This window comes from Vigna unguiculata, chromosome 1 (assembly GCF_004118075.2).
Source record: "Vigna unguiculata cultivar IT97K-499-35 chromosome 1, ASM411807v1, whole genome shotgun sequence".
NCBI classification, from domain to species: Eukaryota; Viridiplantae; Streptophyta; class Magnoliopsida; order Fabales; family Fabaceae; genus Vigna; species Vigna unguiculata.
This window is the reverse complement of record NC_040279.1, coordinates 29,447,619-29,466,828: the sequence shown is the minus strand read 5'-3', so window position 1 is coordinate 29,466,828 and position 19,210 is coordinate 29,447,619. Positions and strand designations below refer to the sequence as shown.

Genomic DNA, 19,210 nt, shown 5'->3' with positions numbered 1-19,210 from the left:
AGGGGAATAACGCCACCTGCTATCTATTGTCATCAGCAATATTAAATAAGGAATTGTTTTTATTTTACTTCCAACACTATCTTAGTTCTCCTCACCCAATTTTGCACTTATGGCACTGAGATACATTGCAACCATGATCAGGATATTATTTAAAGTAACTAAAGACAAAATAAATGTTTTCTTAATTAGAAAACTCTAACTTCTAAGAAAAGTCATTATCATAACAAAGCACTAATTCCATACTCCCCTCCATTCTAAATTTTTAAAAATATTCCACAATAATCGTTTAATTTAATAATAATAACAAATGATATATTTAATCTAAAATATCCGCATTTAATATATTAGCAAAAATTCAGAGGCACTGTTGCGCATTTCATAGAAATTTTAAGATAAATAATATTTACTTTTGAAATATATAATTAAATTTTAAAGTAGTTGTTAAATAAAATAATAAAAAAAAGAGATTTCTAAAATAACAGTATAAGTTATTTATAACAAAATAAATTAAAAAATAAAATACGTATCCAAAAGAATTTTTAAAATAACTATTATAGTTTAAAGACAAATCACATTCATTTAACATTTAAAAATTAATTATATATTCTTCAAAATTAAAAAAAATAAATATGTATATAAAAGAAGTTTTTAAAATATTTGTTAAAAGATAAAAGAGATTAGTTTTTAAAATATTTGTTAAAAGATAAAAAAGATTTTTAAAATAAACTATTTATAAAATGACTATTTTTTAAAACAATAATTCAAGGTAAAACTAAAAAAACAAAATATGAATATAAAAAAAGAATATCTTATTATATATTGTTATAAATTATATACATATGAAATTACACGAATATATATATATATATATATATATATATATATATATATATATATATATATATATATATATATATATATATATTTATTAGTGTAAATACATGCGTGATGTGATAATATTGTAATGTTATTAAGTTAATATATAAACTAAAATTATATTTATTAAAAATAAAGTGAAATATATCACAACAGATGAAAGAATAATCATTCATAAATAAAGAAGAAGAAAATAAGCAGAAATAACCGATAAAAAGTTTGTAAAAATAACAGTTAATTTTTAAAAATTTAATAAATTATTATATTTAAAGAGTAAAATTATTATTTTGAAATGTGAACACAAAAAAAAAATTCATATATATATATATATATATATATATATATATATATATATATATATATATATATATATATATATATATATATATATATATATATATATATATATAAGACTATAAAACTGTAATCTATAAAAAAAAAATTGAGAACAAAATTGAAGAAGTAAACATCAACACGTATGCGTGGTAAACTTCATTAATTTAAGTTATGACTACATTAAAGAAAAGTGAAATTGTGTTTTGTACCAAAGTTTTCATCCGAAAGAAAATTAATAATGAGATGAACATGAAAGTTATATTTTTGACTATTAATTGATGTGATTTAAGAGGATCTGGCGTTGATCTGATGAAAAGTAAACGCCAAACTTTTTAAATGTGGCCAAGGCTTCTGCAACTGCCACCGCCAAACACGAGAAAAATCGTGTAAAAAAGGCCAACCACAAATCAAAACCAAATCGTCAAAGGAACCAAGAGACCAACCCCTCCATAAGAAAAGACACATTTCCCCATTCGCCCGTTCTTGTCCTATTCCTAGCTGAATGTAAAATCTAAAAGACCATTATTCAAACAGAAATTTTATTTATGCACAAAGTTATGCAGTATAAATAAAGTACTTAATAAAAAGTGTTGCATAATCTGTAAAGCCAAATCGTCATCAACTTTATCTATTCAAGATTTTAGACATCAATCAATATACTTTTTATAAAATAACCATATTAAAACAACAAATTTATCAAATATGACTTATAATTGAATAGTAATGCATAACTTAATTGTCTTCTGCCAAACCTCGATCAAATATCCGGGATATAAATAAATAGTTTATATAGTGAAAGTGTAAGTTAATTTTAATTATATGATTATCACAAGATAGTATTTTTTTAATGACAAAAGTTATTAAATTTTATGCTTAAAATATATAATAAAAAAATCCTTTTATTGAATAACTGTATTCATAACTTTACATTTAATTGTAATTTGCTAACACGACACTAAATAATCATGCGGCAATTTACTGTTACCTAATCTCACATGAACGTTAATGCAATTTAATTGTTCCTTCACTTCCTTCCAAATACAATTAAGATGCTTAAAAAGATCACAACGTAACATAAAAAGAATAGAGAGATTGAAATAGCATGATTATGATATCAGAGGTCCAATTTGTGCGAGATTAAAATACATCAAACCAAAATAACAGAAATATAGTATTTGAGAGAGTAAAAAGTAAGGCAAAAATTTGCTTGGATCCGAGTGAATCCTGTGGAGCAAAATTGCAGTTGGTTGAAGTCGCAACAATCGAACATAAAAATTGATGAGAAAAGAGGGGGGAATTGTGGAAAGGGAAGACAAAGAAAGCAAGATGAGAGAATATTATACAAGTTAAATTATTATTTTTGTTGATGTTGTTTATTGATGGATGGATGAATGAATTATGTGATGGCATGGCAGGAAGAAGCAGTTACACATGGCGTAATACATAGGAACCCTAACGTTTGAAGTTCTTGGAAGAGAGAGGGAGAGAGAGGATCTACCAGGCAACGTGGACGAAGGAGTTGAAGATGCGGGAGAAAGCATGTCTGATGCGAAAAAAGGCGCGAAAGGAGAAAAGAGAGGAATCTTGTAGAAAGCTCTGGAGGGTGTGGACGAAGAGATTGAAGCAGCGTATGGGCGGAATGTACAGAGTCAGAGGCACAGCCGAGAACGCCACCGCGAACAGCAGTTGAAGCATTTTCCTTCTATTTTTTTCCGTTCTCTTTTCTTTTGGTGTGTGAGAAAGAGTGAGAGAACCACTGTGTGGGATTACGAATGAGTAAAAGAGGGTTAAGATTGTATTTATATTCTGCAAACAAATATTACGGAGGCAAATCACGTCCTTTTTTCCTCGTCCCAATTTTCTTAAAAGCTCTTCTTTTATTTTTCGTCTTTTTCTTCTTTGTTTGACATTTGTCTAACTTCTTCAAACAATTTATTTTTTCTTCTTTACAAATTTTAAAAAATAACAGAAAGAAAATTTTAACTACCTCCACAATAGAAGATCATGTTATCTCATGATGAAGCATAACAGAAGATATTAAAGATATCAGATAAATCGTTTAGCAACAGAAAGAAAATAAAAAACTACTTATATTAGTTAAAAAGAAAAAATCTAATGGGATAAATTACACTCATTTCGCATATAGCTTCTTCACCTTATATCAGAAAGTAGTCGTTCCGGAACTGTTATCAAAGCAAAAAAAATTTATTAAGCTTAATCTCCGATGAATGCATGTTTAATATTATTTTAATCTTTAATAAAAATTTTGAAAACTTCAAATATTAAGTTAAACGAATAGATATGAAAATGAAACTATATTGTCTCCGAGGCCCAACATGAAAATATTCTATAAGGGTAAATATATTTTTAAACTAATACAAAAGATGTAGTAATCAACGTTCGGATACTTTTTTTCTAAGACCGGTCCAGGATTGTCAAAGCATTTTGTTACAGGAACCCGCACTCAAATCAGATGCTCATCATTCTGTTCTTCAAACTCGGAATGAAAGAGTAATGACGATGATAATTTTACAGAATAATCACTTTTATGACACTCCAATATTTCTTATTTCTCTCTATTCTTCTCAAATTTTCAATTCTCGGAATAATTATGATACAAACATATGAAAACTTTTAATTTATTATTATATTACTTTTTTTCTGTACTATTTGTTAAATAGTATTTGAGGTGACAAAAGAGGTTTTTCTTTTACTATCAAATTATGGGTGTGTCAAAAATCTGTTTTTTTGTTTGGCTGTTAATCTTATTTATAGACATGTCGCAAATGTGCTCTGTTCTTCACAACACAAAATCTCTTTTTATAGTTAATCTATACAAATAAAGTTTACATAAATCATTTTCATCAAATGAAGAAACAAACAGTTTTCTCAACACCATCAAAATGTAGTCATATCATCAACATTTATCAGTACATCACCTTGTGAAAGATTGAAATAAAAAAAACACGATTGAAGTGAATTTCTTAAAGTTAAGAGCAATTAATTTTTTAATGATTATGCAACTTTGAAAAAAAATTAAACCGATCATCTGCATAATCATATGCCCAAATTAATTTCACACATTATCGTATAAAATTATCTTTCTCAATTTAGTCTCCCTGTAAAAATTGCCAGAAAAATACTCTTGGGAACAATTTCTTGCCTTTTTTCTTCCATACCATACTCTTCAATAAACCTTGTTTTTCAATAAGAAAACTATTGCCAAGTTGAACTCCAGCATACAGCTGCGATGTAGCTTTTTACCTCGTCTTAAACGTTTCATTTTCAAAAAGAAGCGAAAGCAGAACAATACATGATATGGACGAAATAGATGGATGCCAATTGTCTGAACAAAAAAAAAAGATATGGAAGTGTGCTGCATGTCCCTGAATTTGACGTTAACGGGTATTAACAGATATTGTATACAACATGATCATGGGAATATATTCTTCTTGTCTCATACAAGTATGCAATGAACCTATTTCAAAAAATTTTTATCTGCACATACAAAAGTGAACTATGTACACTGAATAAATAAAAGGGGGAAAAGAGGGATACCGCTACAAGCCTACAATAGAGTTTGTTGCAATTCAAGGAGAAGATATGCATGCTAGCAACTTGCCGCAAAGCTGTTGTAACTCAAGAGAAGGATCTGACGAAGATATGGTTGAGAGTACAGACCTGGCTTCTAATAGTCCAACAGATATGTTTTCCAAAATCACATCTTCGCTGGCCATAAGTGATGCTATGAGCTTCGCACCTGCTATCCTTTCCTGTTGAACATTAAAAATGCATCAACATAATACGACATTTTCTCACACGCTATGAGAAATTATTCGGCTATAATCAAATTCAAAAGAAAGCCATATCAGCTTTCATACTTTTCCACTTTATACCAAGCTGCCATCCATTGCCTTTCTCCCAACATTTTGATTGCCACAATTCTTTTGGTTACCTTCCTTTTAATTTCAATAAATATTTTCCACACTAATAAAATAAATAAATACTCTCCTGTTTTACACTATGTCAAAACATACATACACAGAAATAAAATTAAAATAACTTCAGATTGAAATTTAATGCCACTTTATTTGCGTCAATTCAACAAGGATATTGTTGAAATTATGGGGTTTTATAAGTTAGTGAGGGAAAAGGACAAAAAAGAGAGTGATCACTGAATTCGTGACTTTATTCAGTATGATGTCTTCCAATTTAATGATAAGAAATAAAGCTCAAACCCCTCCTTATATTAATACTAAACCGTAATCTAAATTAAATAAGGAGACAAATCATGAAATAAGAATAGGGAAACTATTCCTAAATACAGGATAATCTAAATACAAGGAAAACCAATTCTGAGATATAATCGAAGTCCTAAGATACTCAAAAACATCATAAAGATAAAATATTGAGATTAAATATGTTTTTAATTCTCAAACTTGAAATTGGAATTCATCGTTGTATCAAACTTTGATACATTTTTGTCCCTAAAATTTAAAAATGAATGAATATATTCCTTTTAATCCAATGACGTTAACTTTTTAGGCTTATTAAATGGTGTTTTAGACTTACATTTGAGTTGGAACGTCTCAAACATTATAAACAACTCAAACGCCATACTAAAGTCACGTTTGACACATAAAAAAAATTAATGCAATTGGGTTAAGCAGACTATATTAATTTTTAAAGTTTTGGGACCAAACTATATCAAAGTTTGGAATAATGATGAATTTCAATTTCGCATCAAAGTTTAGGAATTAAAAACAGATTTAACCCTGAAATATTGGTTTAACGACAGTTTCATTATTTCAGCTATATTCTAACAGATATGACAGTCTAATAAAATTACAATGGTGAGTGGGTGATACAATTTCCCTGTGAAGCTTGCTATAAATATTTGAGAACATTCAAAACACCAACAAAAAAGAACATAACCATAAATTTTATTTGTCAAATGTTATGGTACCAAAGTCGGTAAAATTCTTATTAAATGACCTCGTAAAATTAGTTCCAATCCACGATTAAGACACCCACCAACAATATGGTCAATACACCAAAATCCAAGATGCAGCAAGTAGATAGATAAGAAACCTATGTAAAACTATTTATTCTGATAACTTAACATATATGATAACATTTATAAAAAGAACATATATAGCATTATTAATGGTGAATGACAAAGTTAATTTACCTTGTCTGACTCCTTCCTTAGGGCTTTTAGGGCAATTCTGAGAAGGTCAGATGCATAGGGAAGAACTGCAGATCTTAGATGATACACGGCTGAAAATAGAACCTGGGTGCATGCTGCTCTAATCTCTGACTTTGTTTCAAACTGTTAGCCAAATATAGTTAGTTTCATAACTAATCAAGATTGTTGAAGTTTCAAAAACTAAAACTCTAGTAAACGAATACTATCAGGCAATTGTGATCATAATATGCACTGTTACCTCAAGACATTGAAGGAGAAAAGGAATAACTTGTGCTGCAAAGGGCTTCTTGCCAGATTCTGGTATCTTCTGGCAAGTGCTAATGAGAACATTACCCATACACAGACGAAAAGAGAGAGAAACTGAAGCAGGAACAAATTCTGAGTTTTCATCCCCAAACTCAGGAGTTGAAGTTCGTTCATTCTTGTAGTTAAAGAACTGATTGATCACATAGCTGACAACAGACTTCCCTGCAGCAGAAGACTAAAGAACTTAGATGAAGTCACATTCAACTAACATGAAGCATCAAGCTTAAAATTCACTAAAACAGATCAATAATACCTTCTTTTCCAAGGGCCCTAATTTTGTCAGGCATGGAAGTGGCGATTGATTCCTTAGCTTGTAGTTCCGCACATATCATTAGTGCTAGACAATCAATGCATCCGTGTTGTGCTTTAGAAACTGAGAAAAAGTAATGCCAATCACAATTAGTTATAGTTCAAATAAAAATGAATGAAACTTAGAAACAAAATTCTTACAAACCTGAATCAGCGTTCAGACAAGGCCATAATAATACAGTTTCAATCATCTCTCTAATTGCATACATTGAACAATGAGAAAGCGTCTCCCATCCTCTGACCTGTAAATCCAAAAAAGGCACCTTATTTCCAGCCAAATTGATGCAGAAAAAGCCAGAAACTGAAATAAAGTAGTAAAGAGCACCAAACAATCTAAATAATGATGGGGGGGGGGGGGGGGAATATTTACCACAAGTGATGTGCAGATTGAAAATAAACAGGCCTTTATCTTCAGTATATTCTTAGACGCAACAGCTCCATCTAATAGGGAGCTAACAAATGGGAGCAGAACCTAAAAAATCACAAAGCATAGAAAGGTTGAAGTGACACTTTAATAAATATAAACTGCCAATAGGTAACAACTAATAAGGTTTACTGTGGTGCCAGATTCAGATTGGATGTCAGTCATAAAGAGAAACAAGGATTATTATAAGAATCTGTAATCGATTATCGAAAACTGGCAGACTAAGAATTTCCATCAAAACAAAAATTATAATAATATTGAAGATTTACATCTAAAACTCAATCATGTTGTAAAGTAGTACGGGTGTAAGCAGTTCAAGTTAGGTCCAGTTGAATCTAATTTCCAACCAAACCCAATTACATTTAATTGGGTTGGGTTTACCTCTTTATTTAACAACTCAATCCAATTATAATTGGGTCAGTTCGGGTCATTGGTTGAATAATTTAAAAAAATTATCAACTTTTGAGAAATATCACAACATAAATATTTTCAATGTTCCTTAATATTTATATGGCATAAACAATATTTATAACAAATTTATAAATAATATTCATATGATAAAATATAATATCATTTTTGTAGTAAATTAATAGGACAAATAATATTTTTATTATATATTTGTTATGTAGTTAGATTAGGTCGGGTTTTGAATTCGTACCCGTTACCCAACTCAACCAGTTCCAATTGGTTGCACCAAAAAGTCCAAATCCAACCCATCCCACAAAAATGTAAACGGATTGGGTTAGAAAGGTTTGTAGGTTAGGTGCAACCGGCTTACACCCTAATAATGTAGTATACAAAACAATGTAAAAAAAAACTCAAACTGAAATGTAAATAAAACCAAGGTTGTTCTCGTGGATGTCTTTCCTGGAAAATTCCAGGGTGGAGGGAGATTGGGAAGAGAACATTACTTGTGGATGAATGCGTCCACACAGCTCAGCAGAGAGCTTCCGAACATCTTCAAATTCAAACTCACAAAACGCCCTGAAACAAATGAATACATGACAGATGCATCAGGCTCCTGTAATATTTAGTTGAAGGAGACAAAAGCTATGTTCTTCAAGGACCAACCTGTTTAAAAGGAAAGCAGCGATACAATCACAATCAATATCAGTGTTCCTGTTTGCAACATCTACCTCGCAAGGAAGAAATATACACAGTTTGTAATAACTTCAGAAGAAAAACTCTGAACTAAATGAAAAATGACACAATCTCTGGTCTGACAGACATAGTAGTTAATGTTCGATACTCAAGAACTTTAACAATGAATTTTTAGTAGTAAGACTTCTTTTGTCTACCTTTTAGTTTCATCTATGCGAAATATCAGTTACTAGTATAGTTTTAAGCACCTTGATCAGATGAATTTAAAAAAATTGTAAGTGGCTGTATTGTCTCAGTCAATGCGACTTTCTTTTAACTACAGTCTACAAGTCTACTAAGTGTTGGATCATTTAGGGACACATATAAACAAAGTAGCAGAATATCCACAAAAATGTAAAGCAGAGTCCATAATTAAGATCTTAGAGTGTCAAACTAAACTGGAACAAGATTTGATTATAAGAAGGAATCACATAGTAGTTAAGTTTTGCATCCAACTTTTGGAAAGATTAAAAACCAACAGTAATTCTGGCTGTTCCTTAGTCTTGAGCATATAGAAACAGGAACAAAACCTGATTCCATGAGCTTTAAATTTGTTTGCATATCAGAAGATCAGATAAACAGGTTTTAATACCAGGTAAAACAGACTAGAAAACTGTTAACAAAAGAAAAATAATGAAAAAGCAAACCACTAAAAGAGAAGATCTGCATATGGACAAAAAGGTAGCAGACTCTATAAATTCTTGACACGCGAACAAGAATTGGGCAAGGTAGAATCAATATAGCCATCAAGAGGATCGGCAGGCAGATACTCAAGGCAAAAATATATACCCTGGATAATGTTTTTACTGAGATGCCCATACATAATTGATGAATTGAGGTCGTTGAAAGTTTTCAAGGGAAGAATTTTAATTATGAGCAAAGGGCAAAGATGCTTGAACAGAGAATGCTGCATTTCTTCAAACTCATCACTTGTGTAGGTTCTCTGCTCCCATCTTGATAAGAAACTTTCACCAATCCTGCAGCAGAATTGAAAATGTATGAGGAAAGAAGTTATGACCAACAAATTAAATAATTACACAAGTCTTTGTGCCACATTACATTTACTGATTACACATCCATTGTCAATGCATTTAGTTCACACCAGAATTTTCCCACTTTTGAGACAATTATATAGACGCATTCACTGTGATGACAGAATATAAGGACAAAAAGATTTTAATATTGTAATAATCCAAATGAAGACACGGTATGATATTATGAATGAGATTAGCATATCCCATTTGACTCAAATAAACACTTTTACACACTGGAAATATTGCATATGACCATCATAAATCTCATACAACCATACACACTACAATCATATTTGAAAGAAACTGAAGCAGAAATAAAACTATGATCACTTGGCCAATAATAATTCATATACTGTGCACTTCATACGTATATGTGATGAATAGAAAAGCCAACGGGCAACATTCGAATGAGAAAAGAGAACCAACCATAAATTGTTAGTCATTTTAAACTTGACACTTATCCCAAAACCAAAAAAAAAAACGCAATAGCAGCAGGACAAATATATCAGTAGGTAGGACCGTTTCTCAAAAGTTAGAAGTAACCTCAAGTTCATTATGTTTCGGAAATGGTAATTGCTAGAACTATAAATTTCATAGACTTAAAACACTGCTCTTCCTTGAATTACAATAGAAAAAATCTAGACATTCCCAACAACAAAGTAATGTCAAGCCACTGTAAAGTCTGGTGCTGTAATTACATAAATTGTGTTTGAAGAGACATGGAAACAGTTACTAATGCGTCCAAATTTACCAAAGAAAAACTATTACGATAAATCAAAACCAACCATAAAATAAGAGCTTGGCTAATAAGATCAGAAAAAAATTATGGATTCCTTAAGTCTTTGACTTCTGTAACACACCAGCCAACCAAGCAAGACTCCCCATTGAGACCATGCCTTTCAGCTCAATAAAGTAGAGCACAATTCAAATATCTTCGTTGAACTCTCAATTAATGTGGAGTGCATCCATTGAATTTAAAAGTTCTTATGGTGTGTATTTTCATTGTTATTTGTCACAAACGGGTCTTTGGTTCTACAGCTAAAGCTCTTGAGATCAAAATTATAAATAAGGGAAAAACACGACAGCTATAATATTTGGTTTAAGGATCAAAGATAACATTTGATATTTAAAACATTGTACTTCATATACTCACTGCTTCTGGTCTCTAACATGCAACATAACATGATGCAATACAAGATCAGCAACAGTTGCCAGATTTTCGCTTATATAACTCAAGAATTTGACAATAGTTGCATTTGATGGATCTGCAAACATCTTGTCAACCAGTGGTCCGATTAAAAAGTTCCAGTCTTGAACCTGATAATATTGGAAATAACAAATTAGAATATTTTTGTTAGTGTTGATTCCTGAACTGAAAATTCATTTATCGGAGTATTTTTTTTAATTGATTTACAGAAAACCAACATATTTACATAAAATGCAAGTGTACATGTTCAAGCCACAGAACATGTAAAGGGAAACAGATATACCAAAATTGTAAACAGTCATCATAAATTAAAAAAAGACGGCCAAACCTCAACTTTTCAAGAACTGAGTTTAGTTAGAGTAAGAAAGACACTGCTAGCCCCGTACCCAATGGCTTAAACTTTGGCTTGCTTTGGTTCTTAACATGGGCAAGAGCAACTTCTACCAAATAGTAAGAGTTCCGTTGAAGCCTCCCCAAATCCTCATAGTCGAATTTAACTTTAACCAGGTCATGAGGGCTAGTACTATGTTATAGTCCATGATTTAAGAACAAAGCGTTTCAAGTAAGGGAGAAGATTATAGATAAACAATCACTCTTAGGTATACAGATATTGCTTTTAGGATTATTTGGGTTCAGTAGCACATCACTTCAGCAATTAGCAGTCTAAAAATGTTGAAATAATCTTTTACAATTTATCACTAATATTAAGTCTTAAAATGTCTACAGTTTCCATTAACGAACTTAACCAACGTAAAGATTACAGCAGTCATTTATTTCCATTTTCTTGATCATATTCCACATTGAAAAAAAAAAAACAGCTTCCACACTGAAAAAAAAAACAGCTACCACACTGAAAAAAAAACAAAAGGAGAGAGAAAGTAAAACAGGTCATGGCCTTAAGTTATAATCGTTATTGGAATGCGGGACTTGCACTCTAAAAAAGTATATAGTTGCAGTCATTGATTGAAAAGTCAATGGTTGTAATTGTTATAGAATACATATGCATAACAAATAATGTAGTTAAAATATCAGTGGTTAATTTTCCTATCAACAGTTATAACTCCATCCATTTACTCGGAAATTTAGAGTGAACCAAATCCTACAGCCATACATAATTGCTCAATCTACCATCTTACATTTTTGGACCATACTGGAACCAGTTTGAGTAGTCGGTCAGTATCCAACTTTGACCCTGACAGCAAATAAAAAAAAATGAGAACATAATAAATGCAGTATTTTTAACATAAAACAGATGTGGATAAACAAGAAACAGATATTACAAACTGTTCAATATTTACAGTCACAGTGGTGAAACGGAAAAGAATAAGAAATTATCACAATTTGAAGCGGACCCTATAATGCAGTTATGTACATGTACTTTGATGTGCATCTTGAAAATATAGCACACTAAAGTGATATGTAGTTATGTATATTACACAGTATTATGCATCCTTATATTATATGCCACTGAAAATCAGCTAGCACTATTAAGAATTTGGTGATCTTACACTGTTGTTTCAACTGCAGAATGTGTTTTTCATATTTACAATGTCTGGATAGTGCATGATCTTGAACAATTTCAAAGGAAGCAGCCATTACTTTCCATATTAAACTGTGCTAGAAAACTTGATGAACTTTAGTTTTAGGAGATACGGATGTAAAAAAGCTGATTGAAATTGGTATGGAATTTTACAAACAAAATTATCCACAAATCTATGGTATCAAACTTTCAGGAGACTTTCATGAGTAATGCCACTTGAGAAGTTGTTAAACAACATAAAACTAATCCACTAATAGTATTACACAAGAGTCAATAAATACTCAATCTACATTATATAAATGTTGATATAAAATACAGAACTAGTGATGCAATGAAATTTCAAACAGTGATGGAAGTAGGGAAAAAAAGTACCTTCATCTCCATTGGACTGTGGAAGGTCTACGCTTATACTGGTATTGCTGCAAGGATAAGAAGGAAAAAATTTCAGCCAAGAGTGATATTTTCATCTATAAAACATTCTTAGATTTTGAACTCCGACTCTAGAAACAGCTTCTATAAGTTGAGATCCAAACTTTAGAGGCCCAGTAGAAGGAGCAAAGAAAAGGAAACCTACCTAAGACAGTCAAGAAACAAGAATATGACTTCAATTCTCTGGTTGTGATGTTTGAGGACCTCAATGATGGAATCAATAGCAATTGATTGTCTCACATCTGAAGAGTAGACAAGACCAACCAGTGCAGGCAAGTACAGTGAAGGGTCTGCAAAAGTAATTCACCAATAAAATTTGTCACAACCATTTGTAAAATTTTCGTGACAGATATCTTGTGGATCACTGTAACGCATATGGAATTAATGTGAAAACATTATGGCTTAAAAAAAAATGTGTAACTCATTAAAGCAGAGGAGCACAACAAATAAAGACAATGAAGGAATCATTTCAAAGAGAAAAAAAGTAAAGGAAATGCAAAGAAGCAACCTATAAGCTTAAGCTATTAGATGCAAGCTTAGAAATTGCTTTAATCACATCTTAAACACACCTTGTAACGTCCTGATATAAAAACTCTATAGACTTTATGTGAGAATAAAACATAGGCCACCAATAGTTTTTGCTTCAAATTAAAATTAAAAACCAAAAAGATGGTGCTTAACAATTGGGCAAAGAAGGTTCAGCACCACATCAAGAATCAATCATCCATAAAGATCCGGTCAATACAAGACCCGCTAATACTTGCCAATTTATATAAGAAATCTGTATACAAAATATTACACTTTACATTTCAGTTTTAATGCTACCTATAATTGGAAGTAATTTGGATGCCTGTTCACGAATCATAATTTCTTCATCTCCAAGCCGCTCTAGCAATTTGTTTGCTATATCTTGCCTAAAATACACATTTCAACAAATAAATATACAAACAACTAAAAACCAGTATAACAACAAAAGCAGTCGTACCTAGAAGAACAAGATATTAAACTTTGTGATTTTGATGATATATGTAGGACTTCTGATATAACATCCATAGCATTTCTTCTCTGGGAAATGTTTCCAGAAGAAAGGCGCTTCAGAACTTCCATAAGACAGCGATCATCTTTGCTCCTGGAGAATCCTTATATGTGTAAGTTCTAAATTTAAAAGAAAAGATTTTAGACTTAAAGAGTGATTTTAGTCAGTATCATAAGAGAAAGAATAAAATGACTACATTGAGCAGTATTCTCCTATCAACATAACAACAGCTCTAGCTGTACCATCCCGCTCATCTAAAAGGTGAAGCAGAAGAGGAATCACACTATTTGCCTTCCTACTGTCAGCAAGTGCATCTTCTTGTGTGTAATCTGGCCTCAGAATGATAGCCTTGAATATTGAAACAACTCCAGCTATCACATCCTCATCAGTGCAATTTAACTACAGAATAAAGAAGGAAAGGTATAAAAGCTCAATTTTCAATCTGGTAAGGAGACACAAATTACTAAATCACAATTTGATTAATCATTGACTTCTAAATACATCATAACTAAAAAATATGTTGATAATAAGCAATGCACACTCTATAGTTCTATGCCAAAATGCAGCAGAAGCCAGGTTACACATAACAGATGGCAATGTCTGTATCAAATATGTGAACTTAAAGTTGTTGAATATCAAGTAGATCTGGACTCAGTTTGTAAAATTAGAAATAGTACTCTGCCTTGACAGTGCATCATAGGTAAACAAACAATTTTATTTAACTATGGAATGGTTAGAAAAAGAAAAAAAAAGTCAGATTCAACTGACAGTTACTGCTGAAAATAACAGCTTTGATCTTTCTATCAGATGCAAAGGATATTATTACTGCATTAAAGTCACTGCAAAAACCACATCAACATGTCATTCAAGTTCAGAACAAAGAAAATGCTATAATAAAAATACTAATTGATGGTATCCTTATTCTAAGTTTCTAATCATAAAATTCAGTGCTAAACCTGATCCATGCAAGGGAAAAAACATTGGATTTCGAAGGAAAATGAATATAACACATTCATTCGCATGATTAAAAGGGTGTGTAACATTTTTGTTTAAAAATATATCTGCAACATATTTCCCCAAGAAGGCCTCAATTAGAGGTACCTGTGGTACTAGAATGCGTGAGATATTCATCCCAAACTCCGACACTGTGCTTTCAAATCTCTTGATATCTAGACGTCCCAAAAGCAGGCATAAACAATTCAAAAAGAACTTTCTGGTCTCCAACCCACCATCATTGTTGTCAATATAGCCACCACCAGTGTGGTTGTCCATATAATACTGCATTTTGCATGGATATCAGAAAAAAAAAAAAAAAACAATTTCAACACGCACAATCATATGAAACCACAAAGAATTGAGTTGTCATGTCATCATGTCAAATATATTTATCACCTACTGACCTATTCCTGATTAATTTGAATTGATGTAGCCCTAGCCAGTAACAATTACAAACTAACCATAAGATATGCTCAAAGTGTTAAATAAAATGTATGGGACAAACACTCTTACCCCAAGACTGCCAAAAATTGCACAAGAGACACTATCCAGATAGTCAAGGCAAATTCCCTTTTATATATGCCATAAATAAGTTAAAGCCTAAACGTTTATACAATATGATGAAGTCAGTCAGCATATATTTTTCTTAGCAGAACTGCTAAAACAAGAATAATTTATCCCCCTTGGCAACATCAAATAGAGACACCTTGCCATCCATACCAACTAGGACATAAGGTGATTGCTCAAATTACTTCAAGACTTCATTATAAATATATAGCTACTCTGTACTGTATATAACCTGGATGCCAGACATATACTGGTCCAACAGTTCCTTGTAATGCTGTGAGAACTTCTTATCTTCCAGGTGTAGTAGCACGCTATAATGCTTCCAGCAAGAACAGAGCAGTAAATCTCCAGTCTTGAGAGCATTAGAATCAGTCTTCAATGCCGCAGACAAAAAGAAAAATTATGGCCCATAGAAAATACTAAGTGTTAAAATCGAATATCAAATAGAGAAAAAATGCATTGATTCCAGAACCTGCCTCTAGTTGAAAGGATCCATGGTGATTCTTTATCTCCTGCAGCCATTTAAGAACTTGCTCCAAGCCTTTGGCATGTAAAAAACGACTTTTCCTGCTCCACTGTAATGTAGAGTTGAACATTAAACAACTGAATAAGTAACAGCTTGAACCATCTTTTTTACATTCTTGTTACAAATGCATGCTCATATCAGTAATTTTATATGCCAGTTAGAATTCAGTTACAAGTTTGGGCCTGATTATACTTTCTGCAGAAGCGAATGAGTTCTCATCACAAAATTGAAAATAGTTTTACCTTAGTTGCCCCTCTGAAAAGGAACATCGAAAAAGAGTTGTTAATAATCATGAACCTAAAATCAGGACAGGTTTTGTTTACCAAATTCAATATAACAGGAAATGTTGCCATAGTCGATCGTCTAAAAGTCTTATGCACACTGTAGTTAAATAATGGCATCACTTTCTAATGCAGTTTCTAATGTTTGCTTATTCAATATAATTTTCTTTATAGTATATCATTATTGCACATTATGAATATATGAATAAAAGAATTAAGAACTAAGACTGTATAACTTACAGAAAGGAGCCTTTTAACCAAACAAATAATGTCATCTAAATGATGCCACAGAGTATAGTCCCTATCGATCATTGACATCAAAAAATTTGAATCCAATTTCTCCTTCTTGTCAGTAGTAGGAGAATGTACAAAAGTAATTGCCTGATCTTTTGCTCTGGCATTTAATTTCAACTTTTTATTGTCCGCCACTTTTGTTAATGCTCCCGAAAGAGACAAAAAACAATCAGCCGCAGACACTCCAAGGCGAGATGGCAACTCAAAACCATCCTGCAAAGTGCTGAACAGCCAGTGGTGAGATAATGAAAATTTAAGGAATAATCAGTGAATTAATAAAACAACATTATAATGATACTATCCACAAAAAGAGCAAATGGGAGAGATATGGAGTTGACATTATTGGTAAAATAAATGGGTACAATGCTACAATAAGAAACATGAAAAGGTAAATTTATGAAGAGGAACAGCGGTACACAAGTAAGACTTGTCATTGAACAAATTAATAATCAATCAAACGCCTCTAGCCAACAATGGTAGCTCCTGACAGTATCAGGAATCTTGTCTATAAAGAGAGGGGAAAGAGGGGGGAATTAGATGAATGTCTGAATATACAATGTGAGACATATATACGTTTACATAACATAGAATAAAATAAAAGACAACAATCTTGATAAATACACTAGTACAGTGCTAAATGCACACCGGCAAAATCTACCACTAAACAAGAACGTCCGTCTACATTACACTTTCAAACAAGAAAGAGATGCATGAGAAACAAACAATACCTTCCTTTACTAACAATGCTAGCCAAATCCGGAAGACAAGTGGAGAGTATCTTCAACAAATCTCCATACCTCTCGCGTATCCCTAACAAACACAATTTAATTAATTAATCCAAAATGAATTAAAAATAAAAAGGTTTCCTATTTCCAAACATGTTCTTCGTCAATACTTGAGTTGAAATAGCGAGAGTGAAAATCAGAAACTCACCACCAAACATGGATTGATGAGCGGAACATTCAAATTCAACTAGATTCCGAAGAAGGAGGCACCAACCAAGCAACAAGTAGCGATCGTTGACGTGCTTTCTGGCAACTAGGCCAGCGAGAGCCTCGGCAACGGGTTGGAAAAGAATCTCGTCCTGGAAGAGCCAGTTCAACAGAAGCATAGCTTGGTCACCGTGCTTGGACTTCAACACCTGCAAACAAGAAAAACAGCGTAACGAAGAGAAAGCAGAATCCGAAATAAACAAATTAAGGAGGAGAAAATGAATACGCTGTCGATGATTGGAAGAAGGACTTGGTCGAGGGAAGAATTCTTGGTCGCAGCGTCGGCAACGTAGCTGTGGAAAAACCAGAGAGAGTCTTCGAGGGAAACGAGTGAAGTGTGCGAGCGCGAAGAATGTGAAGAGAGGCGAGAAATAGAATCTTGAAGCTTCTTGGGACGGGAAGTGAGAAGAGAAGTGATAGCACGTGCGAGCGTGACGGAGACGATGGACTCGCGTTGTGGCTCCGATTTCCATAGCAACTCTTCTTCTCCCTCCATTTTTCTCTATGCCTACTACCTTGGTGTCAAGTTTACACTTACTCAACTGAACCACTGCGACGATGTCAATGAATTGAATGTCACAGTTTTTGTTTATTTTTATAGGTTAAAATATTGGTCTATTTTCGTCGGTAGGTTCTCTTCTTCTTTTTTTCTTAATTAAGTTTTTATTTTAAAAATTTAATTAGCTTATTTTAATCAGTACTAATTAGTTAACTATATGTCGGCATGTGATTCTTTTTATTTTTAATTTTTTTTATAATTTTAAAATAGTTGTCATGTATCAATATGATATTGTGGTACAAAAAGTGTGACATAGAACGTATTATTTTTGATGTGAGAAGTCTCATCGTAGTCTTATGTTGTATATGTATTTGTTATTTTTGTCTATATTTATTTTTAATTTTTTTAAAATTGAATCAATTTCATCTTTATGTCAAATTTAATTTTTATATAAATTTTATAATAGTATTTTTATTATAATTGATATTTTTAACAAAATTAAGTTTATTTAAATATATATTTGCATTGAACTTTACTTAAATCTTATTTTAAATATTTATATATCTATAATTGATAGATAAATGTTAGAATTACTTTAAAAATAACTTTATAAATTTAAATATAAAATTTTAAAATAATTTTATAACAATTTAAAATAAATATATATATTTAAAATATCACAATTCAATTTATAAAGTTGTTATTTTTAAACCAACTTAACATTTGTCTATAAATTATTAATGTATAATTATTTGAAGCAATATTTAAATGAACTTCAAAGTAAAATAAAAACTTAATCTTGTTAGAGATATGATTGTGACATTTATATAAAGGTTAAATTTTGTCTCAATTTAAGTATGGATGAAATTATTTATGTCTTACAAAAATTATGACTAAATTGAGACAAGATAAAGTCCCGGAACTAAATTAAAAATTTTCACTTCAATAATGACACATGACATTATCATTAGCATATCACACTGTTTCTACCTATAACATAATATTAGTTTGACACATAATAATTTTTTTTAATTTAAAAAATTAATGTGTCCACGTTATACATAATTAATTAACGCTCTTAATATATTACTGACAAAAAGAACTTAATTATAATAAATTTCTTAAAATAACAACCTAAGATATAAAAGAAGACTTACTTAAAATTTTCCTACTATACTAAAATAGGAATAAAAAGAGAAAAGATTTAAC

The 19,210-nt window shown here is 31.4% G+C and overlaps 1 protein-coding gene across 2 annotated transcripts; it reads right to left on the bottom strand.

Moving 5' to 3' along the window:
* Positions 1-4,584: 4,584 nt before the first annotated feature.
* On the bottom strand, positions 4,585-18,060 carry LOC114193892. 2 transcript variants are annotated; one of them, XR_003606315.1, is made up of 23 exons: positions 17,729-18,060; positions 17,444-17,651; positions 17,239-17,320; positions 16,457-16,733; positions 15,886-15,984; positions 15,642-15,782; positions 14,948-15,124; positions 14,043-14,245; positions 13,796-13,939; positions 13,636-13,724; positions 12,956-13,100; positions 12,754-12,800; positions 11,978-12,033; positions 10,788-10,951; positions 9,390-9,577; positions 8,532-8,592; positions 8,372-8,444; positions 7,407-7,508; positions 7,182-7,278; positions 6,981-7,100; positions 6,660-6,902; positions 6,404-6,544; positions 4,585-4,985 (listed from the first exon to the last, which is right to left on the bottom strand). XR_003606315.1 is itself a non-coding variant. In XM_028083875.1 (23 exons), the coding sequence occupies exons 1-23, from the start codon at positions 17,996-17,998 to the stop codon at positions 4,803-4,805; spliced, it is 3,297 nt and encodes a 1,098-aa protein (XP_027939676.1). In that variant the 5' UTR covers positions 17,999-18,060; the 3' UTR covers positions 4,585-4,802. The 2 variants fall into 2 exon arrangements, 1 of the variants encoding a protein (XP_027939676.1); XM_028083875.1 differs by having other exon boundaries at positions 6,660-6,889.
* Between the last annotated feature and the right edge of the window lie 1,150 nt (positions 18,061-19,210).